Source organism: Polypterus senegalus, chromosome 2 (assembly GCF_016835505.1).
Source record: "Polypterus senegalus isolate Bchr_013 chromosome 2, ASM1683550v1, whole genome shotgun sequence".
In the NCBI taxonomy this organism is placed as follows: domain Eukaryota; kingdom Metazoa; phylum Chordata; class Cladistia; order Polypteriformes; family Polypteridae; genus Polypterus; species Polypterus senegalus.
Genome location: NC_053155.1, coordinates 93,130,255 through 93,152,060, shown reverse-complemented (window position 1 = coordinate 93,152,060; position 21,806 = coordinate 93,130,255). Strand labels below are relative to the sequence as shown.

At 36.5% G+C, this 21,806-nt stretch overlaps 1 protein-coding gene across 1 annotated transcript in view; it reads right to left on the bottom strand.

Annotated features, from left to right (window-relative positions):
- Positions 1-21,806, bottom strand: part of rab38a (RAB38a, member RAS oncogene family) — a 111,931-nt gene that overhangs the window by 44,950 nt on the left and 45,175 nt on the right. The window contains exon 2 of the mRNA XM_039744169.1: positions 14,585-14,865. Coding sequence (XP_039600103.1) covers positions 14,585-14,865 — 281 coding nt within the window. The remainder of the gene's footprint in view (positions 1-14,584; positions 14,866-21,806) is intronic.

The following is a 21,806-nucleotide window of genomic DNA, read 5'->3' as shown; positions in this document are numbered from 1 at the left end:
GATATTGGTGTGTGATCACAGAACCATCAAACATTTTGTTGCAAATAGTCAACAGGGTCGCAAGAAACGTGTTGAGAACAAAAGATGCAAATTAGCTGCCAAAGATTTGAGAAGAATCAAATGTGAAGCTACCAGGAACCCATTATCCTCCAGTACTTTCATATTCCAGAGCTGCAACCTACCTGGAGTGCCCAGAAGTACAAGGTGTTCAGTGCTCAAAGACATGGCCAAGGTAAGGAGGGCTGAAACCCAACCACCACTGAACAAGAAACATAAGTTGAAACGTCAAAACTGGGCCAAGAAATATCTGAAGACAGATTTTTTCAAAGGTTTTATGGACCGATGAGATGAGAGTGACTCTTGATGGACCAGATGGATGGACCTGTGGATCAGTAATGGGCACAGAGCTCCACTCCAACGTGGAGGTGGGGTACTGGTATGAACTGGTATTTTTAAAGATGAGCTAGTTGGACCTTTTGCATTGAAGATGAACTCAAAATCAACTCCCAAACCTACTGCCAGTTTTTCAAGACACTTTCTTCAAACAGTGATACAGGAAAAGACCATGATTTTTATGCAGGCCAATGCTCCATCACTTGCATCGAAGTTCTCCACTGCGTGGCCAGCCAGTAAAGGCCTTAAAGATGAAGGAATAATGACATCGCCCCCCTTCCTCATCTGACCTAAACCCTATCGAGAACTTGTGGGCACTTCTTAAACGCTAGATTTACGGGGAGAAAAACAATACACCTCTCTGAAGAGTGTCTGGGAGGCTGTAGTCACTGCTCCACAAAAAGCTGATCGTCAACAGATCAAGAAACTGACAGACTACATGAATGGAAAGGTTTATGACTGTTATTGGAAAGAAGGATGGCTATATTGGTCATTGATTGATTGATTGATTTTTTTTGAAATGTCAGAGATGTTTATTTGTAAATTTTGAGGTGTTTGTTTATTATTCTCACTATAACAGATGAAAATAAACAAGTGAGATGGGAAAATTTTCATTTTTCCTTTAGTTGCATAATAAATCTGCACACTAATAGTTGCCTAATAATTGTGCACACATATGTATTCCCCTGATGATGTTCACACTCACATTTCCGTTGTGAAACATTCAGGTTTCAGGTTTATTAACATTTTGGATTGACTGATAGCACTGTGTTTGTTCCATATTAAAATTAATCCTCAAAAATACAACTTGCCTAATAATTGTGCACACAGTGTATATATATATATATATATAGAGATATATTGTAGCCTTATCCCATGACAGTTGTTCCTAAACACTCCACCAGACTGATGTTTACTCAATTATGCTGACTTTTTTTGTAAGTAATTTTTTTTTCAAATATAAAATAAGTATTAGGCTCATAACCATGAATCATCAGTACTTTGATCAATTAAGCTTATAAAAGCAAAACTGCAAATTTCCTTAAGCTCTGCTAATATAATGTGTTTTGGGACACCTAGCAAGGTAAAATGTGAAATATTGTATAAGTTTATGTTCTGTGAACTTTGAAAGCTAACAATCCAAGTTGATATAAAATATGCTACATTCAGAATTGTCACAGTGAACAGGAGAAACAGCTGATGCTTGTAAGTAAAGACAAAGCAATAAAACAATAAGTAAAAACATGTAGTCCTAAAGACTGGATTTTATCATTTGGAGATTTAGGAAAACAGGAGCCACAAAGTTGACACGACATATTCTGGAGTGATGTGACAGACAGACAGAAGTCAAGAGCAGTATTTTCGGCATTATTTGATATCAGGGAGAAAGCCAGTGCAGATGACCCTGATGAAGGGCAATGTGGTCATAGTGTTTGGCTCCAATCAAAACCCTGCCAGAAGTATTCTGACCAAGATGTAACCTGTGGATAGTACAGTAAGACTGTAAAGAGAATGTAAATCATCTAAGAATGATATAAGATGACCAAAGCATAGCAAATAACTTCAGCATCAGAACTACTTTGGTGGGGTTAAACTTCAGATATATTCTGATTTATAAAAATTAAGCTTTGATTACATCAGAGGTGCTCCAACTCTAACTGTGGGCATAGAAGAACATGTCTTAATTTTGAAAGTATTAACAGTAAGGCTTCTTGATAATATCAGGTGATCACACCAGATGAAATTCAGCTTTGTTACAGAGGACATGCATCCAGGAAGATGACACCAGACTGAGAACAATTTGAAGCTGGCCTGAAATATGAAGTTGCGTCGGTAAAAGAAACAGACCAAAAGCAACAAGCATATTTTACACATCAGTGGACCAAGACAGAACCTTATACATTTTTCATATGTGTACGATTAGTGCCCACAGTCTCAGAACACATATTCCAACCTAAAACCCACATGAGTAATTTTTGAAATAGCCTGAATTCTGCTCATCTCATGTCATCTCATCTTCCCATCTAACTTTGCTAGTGCTGGTCACAGTGGCAACAGGCCTGGCAAATCAATACAGACTTCACTGTCCCCAGCTAAAGATTCTAGTTCTTCCTGGGGAATTCCCAGATGTTTCCTGAACTCTGCCTTTATTCTCAATTCCACCTGACAGCATAAATAAATAATGTCAATATACTGCATTAACACACCAAAGCAGGCCTCTTAACTACAGTGTTAATGATAGAAAGGCAGTTTTATAGAAAATGTGATCAATATAACCTATCTGTGACCTCCCTGTTCACATACACTGCAGTCAATTTTAACTTGCTCTGTGAAATTCCACTGATATCTGTCAAGTGATTTTCTTGAACATAATGAATTGCCATTTCTGCAAAGAACCCACTACTTCACCAAATTAGTGTACTGGCACTGAAAAAAAAGCATTTTCTCAAACTCTCTTTAGTTGCTCTCATTTATTAAAAACTTGTGACCTGAGTGAGACTGGCAGGATTAGATCTATAGTATGTTATTTCATAATAAAATTCAGATGCTTGAATCAAGTCACATGCCAGCGCTAATGCAATAACACTGATTATTGTACTTCAGATTTACTTGAGAGACAATGGATTAATTCATCTCAGTATTGAAGGTATTTTCCATGTTCCATACCCAACATTAAATCAAGTATTATGTTATGTAATGATAAATGCTAATGTATAACATTTATTTCACCTTATGACCTTTACAAAATAAAAAGAAACCTCCACTTAAAGGTCTAACTGGAGACAGGCCTGCCTAAGGGCTAAGGAGTTGACTTGGTACCCATGATGTTGCACAATTGCATAAAACAGTAGGGATACTATGCTACATTTAGTTTAGTCATTTAAAGTGCCTCTGAAAATAGAGCTGTACATGCAGCATAAATGGCAGGTGTTTATTGAATAAAATTGTTTAATTGCTAAAATATAAATCTAACAAATCCTTCTTACCACCATCTTATTCTCTGTTGGAAGCATAGCATAATCAAAAGTAAGAAGGCTAACAGAATGTTAGGTTAAATAGCATGATATGTAGAGTACAAGTCCAAAGAGGTTATGCTCAAGCTTCGCAATGCACTGATGAGGCCTCATCTGGAGTACTGTGTGCAGTTTTGGTCTCCAGGCTATAAAAAGGACATAGCAGCCCTAGAAAAGGTCCAGAGAAGAGTGTCTAGGCTGATTCCAGGGCTACAGGGGATGAATTATGAAGAAAGACTTTAAGCAAAAGAAGACTAAGAGGAGACATGACTGAACTGTTTTAAATTACGAAGGGAATTAGTACAGTGGATCGAAACTATTTATTTCATCAAGAACATGGGGACACATTTGGAAACTTGTTAAGGGTTAATTTTGTACAAACAATGGGAAGTTTTTTTTTACATAGAAAATCATAAACACACAGAATATATAACCATGTAGTGTGGTAGACAGTATGATTTTAGGGTCTTTCAAAATTTGACATTGTTATTTTAGAATAATTAAGTGGACTGGACTGGTGAGCTTTGTTGGGCTGATGGCCTGTTCTTGTTTAGATTGTTCTAATGTTCTACAAAGTGATGCCTTATGCTGTATCAAGCACACAATACCAGGGGTTTAGTGCCCTTAACTCTTTGAGGGCTGAATATTTTTTCCAGTTTTTCTAATAAACAAAGCAATGGTTTCACGCATAAATCAATATGAAACGTTCTTTGCTGCATGCCGGGGCTGCTGTCAGCACCTGTTTGGCAACTCTGGCAGCAGCGGGGGCAGCTCAATGACCAGAAGGAATACGTGATGGGCCAGCTGCCTGGCTGTCTTGATGCAGCAGTCGCAGTGTAACGCAATCTGGTTTGGGGCTCTTGTCATTGGTAAGATGCGGTCCTCCCAGGTGAGGTACGTAGGTGCATTAGCTACACGGACATGTTCAGCACCACGATCAACTGATGCTGGCCCCTCACTTTTGTTTTCGATCTCCAGATCACTTACATTAAAATCTGACACCTCAGACTCTGACTCGGCGGTATGATATGCAAAACATCGTCCACAGAGTATTTTGCTTTGTGCATTCGCTTTGGTCTTTTGCCAGATGTCGATGCCAGTTGAGGGGTTGTTTCCTCTTTGCTACTCATGCACATGTAAATCAACAAAGATAAATTTAAAGAGAGTCGAACTAAAACATAATGGCGAGCTTTGTCCCAGTTTACAGCCGATTACCATCCTCTACCCCTGAATTTCAACAAAAGTCGACATCCGCCCTGAAAGAGTTAATAAAGATGGAGTTACTCTGCTGCAATATTGTCACAAAAAGTTGGAGTGCAGCTGAACACTGACTACAGTACATCTGGAATAATCACGACAGCATGCCAAGATAAAAATAACACAAAAAATGATTCAATTTAATTCAGTTTACTTTTGTCTTAGCATAGGGCAGGGGTGCCCACACTTTTTCGGCTTGCGAGCTACTTTTAAAATGACCAGGTTGAAATGATCTACCTACATTAAAATTATATATATATATATATATATATATATATATATATATATATATATATATATATATATATATATATATATATATATATATATATATATATATATATATATAGAGAGAGAGAGAGAGAGAGAGAGAGAGAGAGATAGATATATATATATATATATAGAGAGAGAGCATAAAATACATGTTGTTGTACCTTGCAGAGCTGAATAACCTTTATATCCCAATAACAATTCAATAAATTTATGGTCACTACAGCATTTGGATTTAATAATCTTCATGTGGGAAAAGGCTGACTCGAATAAATAATGCACTTCGATTGTGACATTGTAAGAAAAAAAATCCTCTTCCAATTCCACCTCCAGCCCATACCCTCCCCAAACAATTTTTTTTAAATCCCTTCTTTAGTCGGTATAAATTGGAAGGCTAACTAGATCATAGCTGGAGTTTTGCAGTAGCTTGTGCATTTGACCGTGTGTGTGGGATGACCAGTGTGTAAGAAGAAAAGAGATCCCATACTGGCTGCCCTGTATGTCAATCAAGTGGCAAATGCCATTGGCAGGATATATGATAGACTAACGTTTAAAAAAAATTTTTTTAGGAATGCAGCATGATCTACCTGCACTACCTTTGCGATCTACCAGTCGATCGCGATCGACGCATTGGGCACCCCCTAGCATAGGGGAATGCATTCCTTTTATGTGGGGAGTGACATCCTTCACATCTTCTATAACTCTCTGATGAACAGTGTGATTTTCTCTGCTGTGGTGTGCTGGGCTGGTAACATCACTTAAAGAGAGCCCCATCGAATTAACAAGCTAATTAAAAGTGCAGGCTCAGTCGTAGCAAAGGAGAGAGTTAAAACAAAACCGAGTGCCATTATGAAATATGCCACACATTCTCTCTCTAATGCACTAGCACTGAGCACTTTCTGCCAAGAAATTATTCAGCAGAAGTGTGTCAAGAAACGCTACTGGGGCTCCTTTATAACAACAGCAATATACCTGCATAATGCCACACTTGGACTGCCAAGACAGAAGTTTTCTTTCTTTTTAGGTTTCTTGCTTTACAGTCATTTTGGTGTAAGTTCAGATCATAGTGTGTGTGAAAATGTATGTACAGTATTTATTGAACTTCTGTAAAAAGCCAAATTTCCCTCTGGGGACAAATAAAGATCTATCTATCTATCTATAATTTCAAAGCACTATAACATGTTCACAAGTAAAATGCAATTACATCTTTACAAATGACAACACTGAAAACTACTGATTGAAAGTTTTACAATAATAACAGGCTTGCACAAAACAATCTTTTACCTAATAATGGTTTATTTTTACTTTTGATCCATCCTGTAATCATATATTGATTGATAAGATGTAAAGTGCATTTAACATTGCAAGCTGTTGAGGAAAGTTACTGTGAGATGCTTACTGTTGCTGGCTACAAGCACCCACACAGTTGTGTGTAATGTATTGCCACCACTTTATGAAAAGGCAAGAAGGCCACATGAACACTGCATAAAAATGAAGGACTTCTACTGAAAGAAATGCCACTTGTTAACAATGCACTTATTTAAAAAATATTCTGGATAGAAACTTTGGATTACCTTCCACTTAATTTTTTTTTTTTGAAAATCATAGGACATTTTCACACTTGGAAGTTGATTTAGGATGAGCACTCAATTCAAACAACTTATATTATTGGTCAAAGTCAGTCATGTATAAAAGAATATACCAAGGAGATCACTGTTAGTAAAAGCTTAAACACAGTGATTTCAAAATAATCTTTTAATGAAGAACAGTCTTATACCTGAACAGAAAGTAATCTATGTGGTTATGCACAAACGTCCATAGGGGTGAAAACTGCAGTGGCCGGGAGGTGACAAGTATTTTTTATATGTCACCCCTTGTAGGTGGCCCTACTTTCATTCTTTCAGGAATCATCATACTTTACCATTGATTCACAGTGCACTATAGAATCCATACAGTTGGTGCAGTAAATTTCTAAATAACTAATAAATAACAAACAGGCATAAAATGAGAACAACTGATACAACATGACAGAGTAAAGTACTGAGATAAACATTCATCTGAAATTAACTTAATCTCACTGTTGACACTTTACTATATTATCTTCAAATGAGCTACACTGTAACCTTTATAACAACCAATTGGTCATGCCCATGTTGAGGAATGAGAATGTTCATATAAATGTAGTCCAGACACAGCAGTCTAGATTTTTAAGCAAATGTTTAAAAGATCGTACCATTAATAGCAGGTTTTTAAATTAAATTTACCACAATTGAGTGGGCCATAACAAAACTTGAAATGCAATCCTCAGAGAACTATACATTGTGACCTTATGCTACACATGAAAAAAATACGAAGCCAAACAGCTGGATTTAGATCACATTAGGGGAGTTTGGGTAGGCTTCTCCCTTATCAGTCACAGTAAATCAGAGCAGTTAGGAAAGCAATGCATGAAAAATGAAATCAGATTAAATTTCTCAGTTTCAGCATTTTCCCCAGTGGGCTTCTTTGCGGCATTATACAAACATCAGAAATTTACCTCACATGCTTTCAGCATTACTTTCCCTTTATAAAATGGTGCAATCAGGCACGTTAGAAATAACATTTTGCTTAATTAGTTGGTGTTCAGCACTAAAAACACACCTCTGATTAGCTGTAATACTTCACTCAGATTGACTTGCATCAAATATTTTGTTTAAGAAAAACCTTGGTATTAAAATGTTTTTCAAATATACTTTTGGCATAAGAGAGTTTATAGTGATTAAATAGCAAAATTAATACAATATGGACTCTTGCTGAATGTTATATTAAAATACTCAAATTCTTGCTTCGGAATCATATCACTTTAGTAACTTAGTTAATTTTACTTATTTACACTTGAAATATACACTACACAGATTTTAATTCTCCAGATCATAGATGTATGTTCTGACAGAGAAAATCATAGAGTTTGCCTGAAGTGTCTGTTATTAATGCTGTTCTAGCTGTTTATCTGAATCTAAAAAAACTGATTCGGGATTTTGAAAAACATACTTGTTTTTCAAAAAAAAAATCTTGTAATGTTTTAAACATGCCTCTCTATCTTCTACTGAAATGTAAGGTATCTCTGTAATTTCAGAATTAATACAAATTGTCTGTTTATTATAAATAACAAATCTTGCTAAACATATCTTAAGTAAGAAGCTTGTTTGAGAAAACCTTCTAGCTATTCACAGATGCTTATGTTTGAGTCTGTTATGTTTGAGTTCTTTTGAATTAATGTGACATCACTTTATGCAATGGTATTGCAACCTTTATTTGATTGACCGAATCATTTTTCAGCTTTTATCATACACTGTAAGATAATTAAGTAGAAATACTTTGTTATAGTACTTCAGAGTGTATTTTAATTGATTATACAATTTTATGTCTACTTTCAACTTTACTTTATTAAATTTTCAAATGCAAATGGTCATTTTTAATCCAATATACTGTACTGTATAATGTAGTGAGCCATTCATAGTTTCAAAAGTTTGTTATGTTGTAGCTTTATACTAAATCATTTAAATTCATTTTTCCTTCAACAAGCATCCCTACCCTAGAATGACATAGTAAAAAACAAAAATATTAAAAATTCTTGCAAATTTATTAATAATAAACTGAAAATATCACATTGACCCAAGTATTCAGATTCTTTGCTGTGGCATTTGAAATTTGGCTCAGGCACGACCCATTCTATGGATCGTTTTTGAGATGTTTCGACACACTTCGTTTGGAGTCCACCTGTGCTAAATTTAATTGATTGGACATGATTAGCAAAGGTACATACCTTCTATATAAGGTTCAACAAAAGGAACTGTCTGCAGAGCTTAGCAGAGATTAGATTGTGTTGAGTCCACATATGTGGAGAATTCTACAAAAATTTCTGCAGCACTGAAGGTTTCCAAGAGCACAGTAACATCTGTAATTCTTAAATAGAAGAAGTTTGGGACAACTGTGACTCCTCGACCTGACTTAGCAATTGGTGGATACAGGCCTTGGTAAGGTAACTGACCAAAGATCCAATGGTCAACCTGGCTGCACTCCAGAAAAACTGTGTGGAGATGAAAGAAAGTTCCAGAAGAACAACCCCCACTGTTTCTCCTTAGTAAAAGACACATGAAAAATCACTTGGGGTTTGCAAAAGAGACACCTAAAGGATTCTCATGCTGTTAGAAACAAGATTCTCTAGTCTGAACACCGTGCATCACCTGCACAATAGTATTTTAATGGTGATTCTTGGTAGTGGAAGGATAGTGCTGTTCAGTTATTTTCAGTAGGGTGGACTAAACTAGTCAGGAGCAGGGAAAAGTTGAACAAAGCAAAACACGGAATGTGCTGGACCAAGGACTGGTAAAAGGTTCCCTTTTTCACTTTGTGAATGTTCTTGAGTGGCCCAGCCAGGGTGCAGATTTGTTGTCCAATGACGATCTCCAGCCAAACTAACAGAGATAATCTGCTGGAGAATAGTTGAAAATCCCCAAATCAAGATGTGCAAAGCTTGTCATATCATCTAAAAGAAAGAGTCTGAATACCGGTGTCAATGTGATATTTCACTTTTTTTGTTTTTAATAAATTTGCAAAAATTTGTAAAATCCTTGTTTTTCTTTGTCACTCTGACATATTGAGTATGGCTTGATGAGGGAAAAAATGAATTTAAAAGATGTCAGCATAAGGCTGCAACAAAATATAATGTGAAAAAAGTGAGGAGGCCTGAATACTTTCAGAATTCACTGTACTTCCTATACATACAGTATTTGTTGCTGTAATGTTAAACCAGAAAATGAATGGTCTATGCAAAAATGCACCATGTTTTACTCAGTTATCTAAAATACAATATTCCCCCTCTTTTGGGAAAATTCACATACATGTAGAATCTGAGAAGACTTTGAAATAAACACTCCGATGCTATTACACCAGATCATACATGTAGCCATTCCAGATACACTGTTGCAGCCAGCAAAATGGGTCTTGATCTTCAGGGTTGGGCTGGATGCACAATCAAAGTCTGTTATTTCCACAGCTGATGTTGCGATATTTAGATGTCGTCCTTAAGGCAGCCTGTCAAACAGAGTGGGGCTAGTTCTACAGGCTACAGTGAAGTGCACTTCTGTGTTCTCGTGCTGTACTTCATTCACCTTGTCACATGTGTTGTTCACATGTCTTCTCTCTCTTTCCCAAGCATATCAGCTTTAAAACAGATCGTGAAGTACTGTAGTTGCCAAAACCCAAGAAAAAAAGGCCATTCCTTTGAATTTGAAACTAGAAGTGCTAAAGTCTGTGTTATCTATATAAAAATTGGGGTCATTTTAAGGACCAGGGGGCTCATGTATAAACAGTGCGTACACACAAAAATGTTGCATACGAACGTTTCCATGCTCAAATCGTGATGTATAAAACCTAAACCTTGGCATAAAGCCACGCATATTTCCATATTTAAGCTTACAGATGGCTTAATGTCTATTACAGAGCTGATTGTGTGGAGATTGGGTATTTGGAGAATAAAAAGTAAGGACAGGAATTAGGGGTTAGTACGTTTGAAAGAGACAGTACTGCTACGATAAATTATTTCATAGAGGGTTGCGCACAGCGCAGCAAGCATCTTGCATAAGACATGAACAATCACTGCGCCATCGTGTTCCCATGTTTAATAACATGATTTAACTCCTATCATCATTAAAATGATATCACGTATACATCTCAGTATTTTAATTATTCAGAGAGCTGTAATATCATGAATGTAATGGATTCTGTGTCCTGTCAGAGGAAGAGAAAGCCCAGAAGCACGTAGTGATTCACACACATAGAGCACATAGAAGATCAAATACAAAGCAAAGCATTTAACGTGCTACTTTAGTTACGATGGGATTTGAGAAATTAGTAAATTATTTTAAGATGAGGTTTATGATGTTCTACTTTAATGACAGATTAAAGAGGAAATCTCAAGACTGAAGTTGACATTTTGCGCTTTTTTCCAACTGTGTGCCTATTTTTTTTGTCTGTAGCCTACTAAGCGTTCATATGACACTCAGATGGTGGGCTACAACTCCCCCTTTCAGGTGACTTTGATATCTGACAACTTCTTTTTTATTTCGGGCACTGTGCAACTTTGTGAACTTGAGCTTTCGAGTTTCTCCAACATTCTATGTCACTCGATCAACTTCCATTTGTTGTTATTACCACTGTTTAAACCAACAAATAGTATGTTTTCCTTTGCCTCCACTTGGTATTCGCTGAAATTCTTCTATTCTCCCCCATCCTTTTCCCATTGTCTTTTCACAGAACTCTGAGCTTAAGGGCTATTTATATTGATTTGCATATTTAATGAGGCATAATTCTGGGAGGAGCTGGGGCGGGACAGCAGGCGCGTGCACGTGCGTTACTTTTCACGCTGACTGGGTTTTATGTAGCGGAAGAAAGTGGAAGTTTGCATACGCACCGATTTATGCATCTGGATTTTTCTGCACGTACGCACATTCCCGCTTTTGTGCTTAAGCCATGCTATAGTGTGAGTTCTATGCACGGCATTATACATGAGGCCCTAGGTGTTTTCATTATGAAAAACCACTTCACAAAGGGGTTTTCAAGAACAGATTTGCACCCTCTTAAAGAGAGGGAGGCCTGCATGCCTCTCCTATTAGTGCCCTCCCCACTGAACAGAGCTAAAATCTTTAAGATGTCCGCTCACACTAAATATCACAGATTCAAGTTGCAGATACTTGGCTTATACTTTAGTGGATGTAATATGACTCACAGTAAGTTTACCGTAATTCTTTTACGTTTGCAAGATTTTTTTTAGATTATTGAAATCCTACATTTACTTGTATATTTGATACTTAAGTACAATTAATGTCAGATACCTTAAAAGTTCTATTTGAGTAGCATGCTCATGGGCAAATTTTACTTTTACTTGAGTCTCTTTTCAGAAAGGTATCTTTACTTTTGCTCAAGCATAGCAGCTGGGTACTTTATGCCACACTACTCATACATTAGCTAAGATGGTAGATTACCCATAAATGTTATAAAATACTCACCAAGGAAACTGAAAATTGTATATCAGCTTTTAGTTTTGTTTCTGCATGACCTTGAGACCAGGTAATGTAACAGTACATTCATGGGATACCCTGCATATATGGAAGGTACTGGTGTCTGGATATATACAGTATGACTTTTTACAGCAAATGAGGATGGGTTTGTCTAAGATGTATCTTTAGGTCAATTAAAATGGTATTAACTCCAAGAACCAGATCTATAGCAATTGTAAAATATATTATGCATCAAATTTAATCACAATGTAACCAGAATGTGTGTGTGTGTATGGAGGGGTGATAAGTGGGTGTTTTACATAATGATCTGTTTTCTAGTGAAGCCTACAGTGAACTACTCATAAACAAATTAATTTTGCTTTGTACAGTATAGTAAGTACTGCATGGTACACACATATCATGTCTCCTGAAAAAATACGTGGGTAAAGTTGCCCCATTTCTTTTGTTTTTCAAGAAAGTAAATGTTACATACTGATTGTTGTTGGTGTTTTGTGGCTATATGGCTTTTGCAAGTGACCTAACACTCATCCAATGGTCTCCCTTTCCATAGACAAGCTTCATATAAGTATGTTTAGTACCTTTCTTCTTTAAACTGTTTTAAAACTGTTTTCACTTAAGATGCCTATATCTTTTTTGTGTGTTATTTAAATACAGGATGTACCTGAGATAAATGAAAAACTTACAAGAATTCTCTATAAAGCATAGGCTACAATAGCACTAATTGTAATTAGTAATGTAATGTAATTAGTAATAGTAATGTTTACATTTTAAATCAGGCCGTCATTCAATAATAAGCCCAAATGTATATGAGACAGGCAGCAAGAGTAAAGAAACAGAAATGGCACGTAAAAATTAGTAAAAATATGCAAAGACTAACTACACTGCAAAAAATGCATATGCAAAAGCTAGACAAAAAACATTAAATGGGAGATGTTTTACTTTTATTTACCAAAACCAAATCTGCCAATGGGGTATGCAAAATTTACATGACAAGATTTTTTAAAGTAAGCTAAATAATAATAAATAAAATTTTTTAATAAGTCAATATTTTTTTCAATAAGGAAAATGAGCTTTAATGCAATGATGTAAATAATTTTCCACTTGCTTAAATTTCATTTTCAGCACTGTACGGTTTTAAGATTTTTAAAACCTGCCACTAACTCAAATGAACTCATAAGCTTCTTGTTTTTAGCACACATTTTCATGATTAAGTTGAAAGAGGATGATGGTGTAAAAATTAAATACAGGGTCAAAAAGTAACTGGAAGTCTGCAATTTGTACACATCCCTTAATAAAAGATTCTGATAAATGTGATTATATTAATAAAACACTGAGCATACACTGGGGAGAAAAAATAGTTTAATTTTTAAGTTTAATAAACCACTGCTGCTTTTAGACCTTTTCTGAGGGTGCTATGATTGACACAGCACAGTTACCCTTATAGTATTATTATTATTGTATTGTGTTTTCTGTCCATTTCTGTATAGCATTGGTCTTCATCTTTTATTTTGCTACATTTTCTTTTTTCATTGTTTTTATTTTTGTAAAAATAGTATCTTCTCATTAAATAAAGGTATCTTTCATTGGCTAATATAACAATAACTGAAATTATATTTGTTTTTATACAGTCAGTCATACATACTGTGTGGTAACGAATGGGTTTTTCAACAGGACAACGCAACAGTACACAATGCCTGCAGGACAAGGGACTTCTTCCAGGAGAATAACATCACTCTTTTGGCCCATCCTGCTTGTTCCCCTGATCTAAATCCAATTGAGAACCTTTGGGGATGGATGACAAGGGAAGTTTACAAAAATGGACAACAGTTCCAGACAGTAGATGCCCTTCGTGCGGCCATCTTCACTACTTGGAGAAATGTTCCCACTCACCTCATGGAAACGCTTGCATCAAGCATGCTGCAACAAATTTTTGAAGTGATCAACAATAACGGTGGAGCTACTCAGTACTGAGTTCATGTTTGGAAGTTTGATTTCTGCTTTGGGGGGGTTTACGGGTTTTTTTGGAGGTGTGGTCCTAAACTTTTGATCAGCTGTAAAACAGCCTGTTTCAGTTTAATCGTTGTTTTCATTAAATTGCATGCTCAAAAAATGTTTTGTCTCACTCCCATTTCTTCTTGTTGCATGTTGAAGCTCTACTTGGAACCTTGTTAAGATCCAACCATGCAAAATATGATTTTTTGCCATTTTTCAAGTAGTCTTAAACTTTTGATCGGGACTGTACTACAGTATACAGTATATGTAATGGGAAAATTATTACTGGAGTGGGTTTACCTGATATTAAATGTTTACTATTACCAAGTAACAGTGTATCCCACAGTAAATATTTGAACATTACTTTGTACATTTTTCTTGCATGCATTAGTCACCACACACTTTATCCACTTTTGTCCCACGTGCCTTTGTCATAATTTCACACAGATAAGCAAATCTAGAAGAGGCCAGGCCAGGGACACTGCATAAATTGATTATATTCTATAAAGACTAAAAAGGAATTAGCATTCAGAACTGTGCTAAAAAAAATTAGTGAAAGTATTCCTTTTGTTAAGAAAAGATGCACAAAATCCATACCTTTGCTGAAGTCTCGAACCATGCTACAAATCCATTCTCCTTGCAGAACTGCTCCATTTTCAGACCATTATTCATCAGCAATTCTCCACCCTGATCACATTTGTTGGCGAGAAGCACTGCAGGGACGTTTGTACCATTAGAAAGAGTTAACTTTGAGTCTAAATCCTCCTTCCATTTCATCACAGCTTCAAAAGTTGATGGTCTTGTGATATCAAAGACGATGAAAGCTCCAATGGCCTCCCTATAATAAACACGGGTCATGTTTCCAAAACGTTCCTGCCCTTAACAATTAAAAGAAGAAAAAGAACTTCCATCAGTGAGGATGATTTTGAAGAATTGTTAGTTTACTGATTCTTGAAGTTACAGCTATAGAAAAAATATAATGTAGCAGTCTAATTTACCAATAAAATGCAGTGCAATACTATGTTAAATAAGTTAGAATAGAAAACAGTATAAACAATACAATTAACTGCAGAAACTTTTATATTGATCAGCATCAAGTCAGAGTGGTAATGGTTAAGCTTTCCATATTATATCTGAGCATTCTCTACCCACATTGCACCAATGAAATAGAATTTTATTGTTTTATACAAATTTTACAAGTATAATATGTTTCTGTTTGTTCCATGGGTAGCATAGTGGTACAGAGGATAGCACTGCTATCTCATGGATACCACATCCTAAGTTTGTCTGTCACATCCAATTGCTGTCTTTCTAGAGTCTGCACATTATTCCTGTGCCTGAATTTGTTTTATCCTACACCCTGAAAGATATGTAAGTAAGAATAACTAAGATTACACTTTAGCCCCATTGTAAGAGTGGGTGCCCTATGGTACACTGGCATGTTATCTCAGGATGTCTCACCTGTGTGTTTGCTTAATACTGCGTATTGTCACAAATGCAACTTTCAGCACTTTGTCTGCGAAGAGCTCAAGGGTAGGCAGGTTCTTGACTCATGTTTCTTCCTATTAATCATGCTGTAAAATGATTGTGTGTTTTGAAGTGATAATATTGTGTCTGCTCATGACCAAGGTTAAAATGAAATTTAAGCTCCTAGCTACCTAATGTTAGACCTAACAAAAAAGAGCAGAAAAGTGTAAAATATTCAGAGGCATGTGTAAGGTTGAATGTTAAAATGTTTTGCTTTGTTAATCACACACCTAGATGTCTTCTCATGGTTTATCATATCACATTTGTCCAGATGATACTACTTTCACTTAATTCTCTTAACCCCTAATGTCAGCCCAGATTTCCAAATGTCTGCCTCTGACATCTCATTGTTAATAAATGCATATTATATTAAACAGAAAATGTTGAAGTTGTATAATTTGAACCCATTTTCTGTTTTACCCTACCAAAGATCCTTCCTTAAACATTAACAGTTTTACTCCCTCATCATTAGCTAATGCCAGGAAACAGGGTGAGACCTGGTTTTCTCTAATTTAATCGATCTACAGTAAGTTTTTGCTATTTCAATTGTGTCATTCCTTTCTTCTCAAGATCAATAATACCCAGATTTTCCTCCAAGCCTACTCCGACGTACAAGCTCCTGCATGGTTCACCATGTTGACTTTGTGGCCTCTCTGAAATGTTCTTCCAAAAAAGTCTCATTCTCTATTGGCCTGCCTAAAAATGAATCTCATGTTGTGCTCTCGAGCTATTGAATTAATTTTCAAATCAACCCACACTCTTCCCATTACAATGATGACCAGCTATCTCTAGAAGATACAAAACACCTCTGGACTGCTTCAATTGTCAGCCCCTATACTCTTAGACCAGTATTAATCTTATAAAAAAAACTACATTAAATGCTGTCCTGTACTGTTTGCTTACAGTAAACCCAGCTGACAGCCATTCAAAAGTACAGCAGAAGTATTTTTTTTTCCTAAGCCATCTTGGGTAAAGACATCTGTTAAATAAACAGTAAAAATAAACGTTGCCTTTATTACTACATCGACTAGTTGCTAGGAATTTATCTTGATGTTACATGCATACACATAAGAAGGTAAATACAATTAAAGAATACAATATACAGTACATGACACCATCATGGAGGACTACAGAATCAGGAAAGAATGAGATGAATCAACTGTGTTTAAACATAGTGACTACAGTAGGAACAAAATAGTTTCTTTGTCTAGTAGTTCCTTTAGTGACCAATAACAATTCCTTGATGGTAATAACTGAAAGAGACAGTTGCCAGGATGAGTGTAGGCTTTGATTATATTTCTGGCATGTTTCCTGACCTGTTGTGTATGCAGGACCTCAATGGAGTCCAGTTTTGGGCCTAAAATCAAACGACTGTCTGAATAACATACTGCACTTTGTTTCAAGTAAGCAGATGCATTGTTATACCAGACTGTGACAGAGAAAGTGAGGATGCTTTCAATGACAGCTCTATAAAACTGAACCAGCACTCACAGGGACAACATACATTTTTTTAAGTTGACAGAGAAAAAAAGCACCCGCTGCTGAGCTTTATGATAAGAGCAGTTATATTTTCATCACAGTTCAGTTACAGCCTCATCATGACTAAATCCACCTATGACATCAAGAACCACTGTAGATATAAGAACCATACTGAGGCGTTTTAGTCACCTTCAGTAACAGAGCTTTGAATTTCTTAAATTCAAAAAGCGAGGTGCTACAATCTACTGTGTTTGTTATACTATTTAGACTACATGGTCTTTCCAAATGGGGGTCAGGATAAACTTTGCTCTTAATCACTCTGCCATCGGTAACTTGAAAAACACAATTAAATAAAATGTACTATTATTACTGTTTTTATTTTCTACTACCAATATTTTTTAACTTTCTGTGTTAATTTAAGCCTGAAAAACACTCTAGTAAATATCTCTACTAAAAATGCATCTATTACAACTGAGCCCCGAAATTGGCAGAATCCTGCAAAAAACAAAATTGAAATCCAGAAAATATTAAACAAACATTAACAAACCTTTAAATTGTTTTAGAAAACATTCAAAATACCACTGATTCCCTGATATTTAAAACCTCCACAAAACCTTAACTGAAAAAAATAGATTTGAAATGGAAAAAAATAACAAATTCTCTTTATCTGTAACTTTAAGATTCTCAGATTTTACTCATTTTTTTCTAATATTTTAAACTCAAATCTCCCACATTTTGAAAGTACTTTTCCAGTACTCTGGTACATTAAACGATGCTGAGTCAATCCCTGTACACAGCAAGTCATTTATGTACAAGTCTGAATAAAGGTTTGAAATTAGAAACTAGTATTTTATGAAACAAACTATATCTCTTCTTGTATCCCTCTTTTGTGTAGTGTTGGGTACAGCTCAGCAATTAGCTACTGTATATTTAGTGCATTATAAGTAACTTTGTAAAAGATTTCTATACTTATTTTAAACACAGCCATATAAAATAAAGATAGTTTTGACTAAATTCTACAGGTGTTTGCTACCTATTCAGAACATAATTCACTTTTATTCACCAGTACTTACAGGAATTTAGCCTAGTAGCTGCTTATAACAAAACACAACATCACAATAAAGGATTATTAGGAACACCATACTAATACGGTGTTTGACCCCCTTTCTCCTTCAGAACTGCCTTAATTCTACGTGGCATTGATTCAACAAGGTGCTGAAAGCATTCTTTAGAAATGTTGGCCCATATTGATAGGATAGCATCTTGCAGTTGATGGAGATTTGTGGGATGCACATCCAGGGCACGGAGCTCCCGTTCCACCACATCCCAAAGATGCTCTATTGGGTTGAGATCTGGTGACTGTGGGGGCCATTTTAGTACAGTGAACTCATTGTCATGTTCAAGAAACCAATTTGAAATGATTCGAGCTTTGTGACATGGTGCATTATCCTGCTGGAAGTAGCCATCAGAGGATGGGTACATGGTGGTCATGAAGGGATGGACATGGTCAGAAACAATGCTCAGGTAGCCCGTGGCATTTAAACGATGCCCAATTGGCACTAAGGGGCCTAAAGTGTGCCAAGAAAACATCCCCACACCATTACACCACCACCACCAGCCTGCACAGTGGTAACAAGGCATGATGGATCCATGTTCTCATTCTGTTTACGCCAATTTCTGACTCTACCATTTGAATGTCTCAACAGAAATCGAGACTCATCAGACCAGGCAACATTTTTCCAGTCTTCAACTGTCCAATTTTGGTGAGCTCATGCAAATTGTAGCTTCTTTTTCCTATTTGTAGTGGAGATGAAGGGTACCTGGTGGGGTCTTCTGCTGTTGTAGCCCATCCGCCTCAAGGTTGTGCGTGTTGTGGCTTCACAAATGCTTTGCTGCATACCTCGGTTGTAACGAGTGTTATTTCAGTCAAAGTTGCTCTTCTATCAGCTTGAATCAGTCGGCCCATTCTCCTCTGACCTCTAGCATCAACAAGGCATTTTCGCCCACAGGACTGACGCATACTGGATGTTTTTCCCTTTTCACACCATTCTTTGTAAACCCTAGAAATGGTTGTGCGTGAAAATCCCAGTAACTGAGCAGATTGTGAAATACTCAGACCAGCCCGTCAGGCACCAACAACCATGCCACGCTCAAAATTGCTTAAATCACCTTTCTTTCCCATTCTGACATTCAGTTTGGAGTTCAGGAGATTGTTTTGACCAGGACCACACCCCTAAATGCATTGAAGCAACTGCCATGTGATTGGTTGATTAGATAATTGCATTAATAAGAAATTGAACAGGTGTTCCTAATAATCCTTTAGGTGAGTGTACAAGCACCATAAATAACATAAGACAAAACATAACACAAAACATGCATTATAAACAGCTGCAAAATAGTGCAAGGAGCTGTGCCTGTTTTTTCACAGTATATGTTGCCCTTAGGATCCATTTTTATAAAACACAATATTTCCTTCCATTGCTCCGCAGATGAAACACAGATATATTTTCCACTGAAACAGATCAAATGCAATTCTCTTAAACCTTTATTGAAATGTCTAGAAGACATTAAAACTGGGCTGTCACTAAATTTAAACAGTCTAAATGACAAAAAAACAGGGACTGTGTTTTGGAACTTCTGATCATACTTGTCCATCCATTCATCCATCATCCAACCCGCTATATCCTAACTACAGGGTCACAGGGGTCTGCTGAAGCCAACCTCAGCCAACACAGGGCCCATGGCAGGAAACAAATCCTGGGCAGGGCACACACACAATTTAGAATCGCCAATCCACCTAACCTGCATGTCTTTGGACTGTGGGAGGAAACCGGAGCACCAGAGGATACCCACGCAGACATGGGGAGAACATGCAAAAGCCATGCAGGGAGGACCCGGGAAGCGAACCCAGGTCTCCTAACTGCGAGGGAGCAGCGCTAACACTGTGCTACCGTGCCGCCCTGATCATACTTGTGCTACAGAAATTAATCTTTGACCTTTGACATGGACCTACTGTATACCCTTTGGAAAAATTCTTGGTGTGATTTTTGATAATGCCTGCAAATTTGATAAACATATAAACTCCATTGTTAAAGCCTGTTTCTATTAGTTCAGGTTTTCGGCTAATGTCAAGCCAGTTCTTTCTGTACATGATTCTGAAACAGTAATTTATGTGTTTGTCGCTTGACTATTGCAACTCATTATACAGTACATTGGAGTTAATGAGTCATCCCTGGCTTGTCTTCAGGTCGTCCAGAATGCTGCTGCCAGGCTTCTAACAGGCACACCAAAATAGAATCACATTATACCAGTCTTAGCCTCTCTTTACTTGCTTCCTGTTCGCTACAGGATTAACTTTAATATTTTACTGTTTGTTTTTAAGTCCCTAAATGGTTTAACTCCCTTTTATCTTACTGACCTCTTACACCCTCCTTCATGAGCATTGAGGTCCTCTAACTAGAAATTATTGGTTGTGCCAAATCGGTGCCTTTGTAGTAGCTGCCCCTAAGCTTTGGAATAGTCTTGTATTTTTATATTTAGTCAGCACCAACTTTGGTCACATTTAAATGCCACCCGAAAGCCTATCTTTTTCTCTTAGCTTTCTAAACTTGTATGTGTTTATTTTTGATGTATTTATTCACTGTATATACATATACATATATATATATATATATATATATATATATATATATATATATATATATATATATATATATATATATATATATATATATATATATATATATATATATATATATATACACACTGTATATACTGTATTTATTTGGTGTACTTACGGAAGCTGTACAGCACTTTGATCGACTTCACTTGATATCTGCATTGCATTGTTATTCTGATTCCTGGCCTGTTTGATTGACAAAGGGAGTGCAAAGCTGACAAGGTAAGTCATAAATAACAGCTGGCATCAGAGAACTCTATATAGACGTATATGCATGAGAGTGAGGAACTTATTTAATGGATTACCATGACTTTACTAATAATAGTGAACTGGGTTTAAGTAATTGCACATTCATAGAGGACCAGGTTTTTAAGGATCTTGAGCAACTCAGCTTTAATGAATCACCAAGGCAAGATTGCATTTATCTCAGCATTCTCTGAAATAAGCAAGGGTATCATCCACAAACTGCTCACATTTTTCCTTAATACATCTACTGGGACAGGTGATGATATGTCAGATATAGAATCAGTAATGCTTTTCCAACGCAGAAGAAGAGGTAAGGAAACAAAGTAATTTATTCAGGATGCCATTAGCCTTTCATCAGACAGCAGCAAAGATTAATAAGTTACAGCAGAGGTTTGATTTAAAATGCCATTAGTAAGCAGAATCTGTCCTAATTTAGGAAGTGCAGCAATGTGTTGGATTTTGGTCTTAGAGTGGGAAAAATGTTTCACATTGTTCAGTTAGTTTTACAAGGAAATGTTGGATAATGCTGCGGTGGGCTAGCGCCCTGCCCTGGGTTTGTTTCCTGCCTTGCGCCCTGTGTTGGCTGGGATAGGCTCCAGCAGACCCCTGTGACCCTATAGTTAGGATATAGCGGGTTGGATAATGGATGGATGGATGCTGGATAATGTCCCATGTGTTTCATTTGTCATCAGCCTTAAAAAGAATACAAATGAAGAGTACACAGTTGCAGGTTTAATGTATTAATTTGATCCAAAGTGCATTCTTGAGACAGCTTCCCCTGAACAGCCACTTAACCTTAGAAAGTTTTACTCCAAATAATGACTTAATTAGAACACAATAATAGATATAACTTCAATTTTAGTTGCATAGATTGTTCCAGTTCTTTAG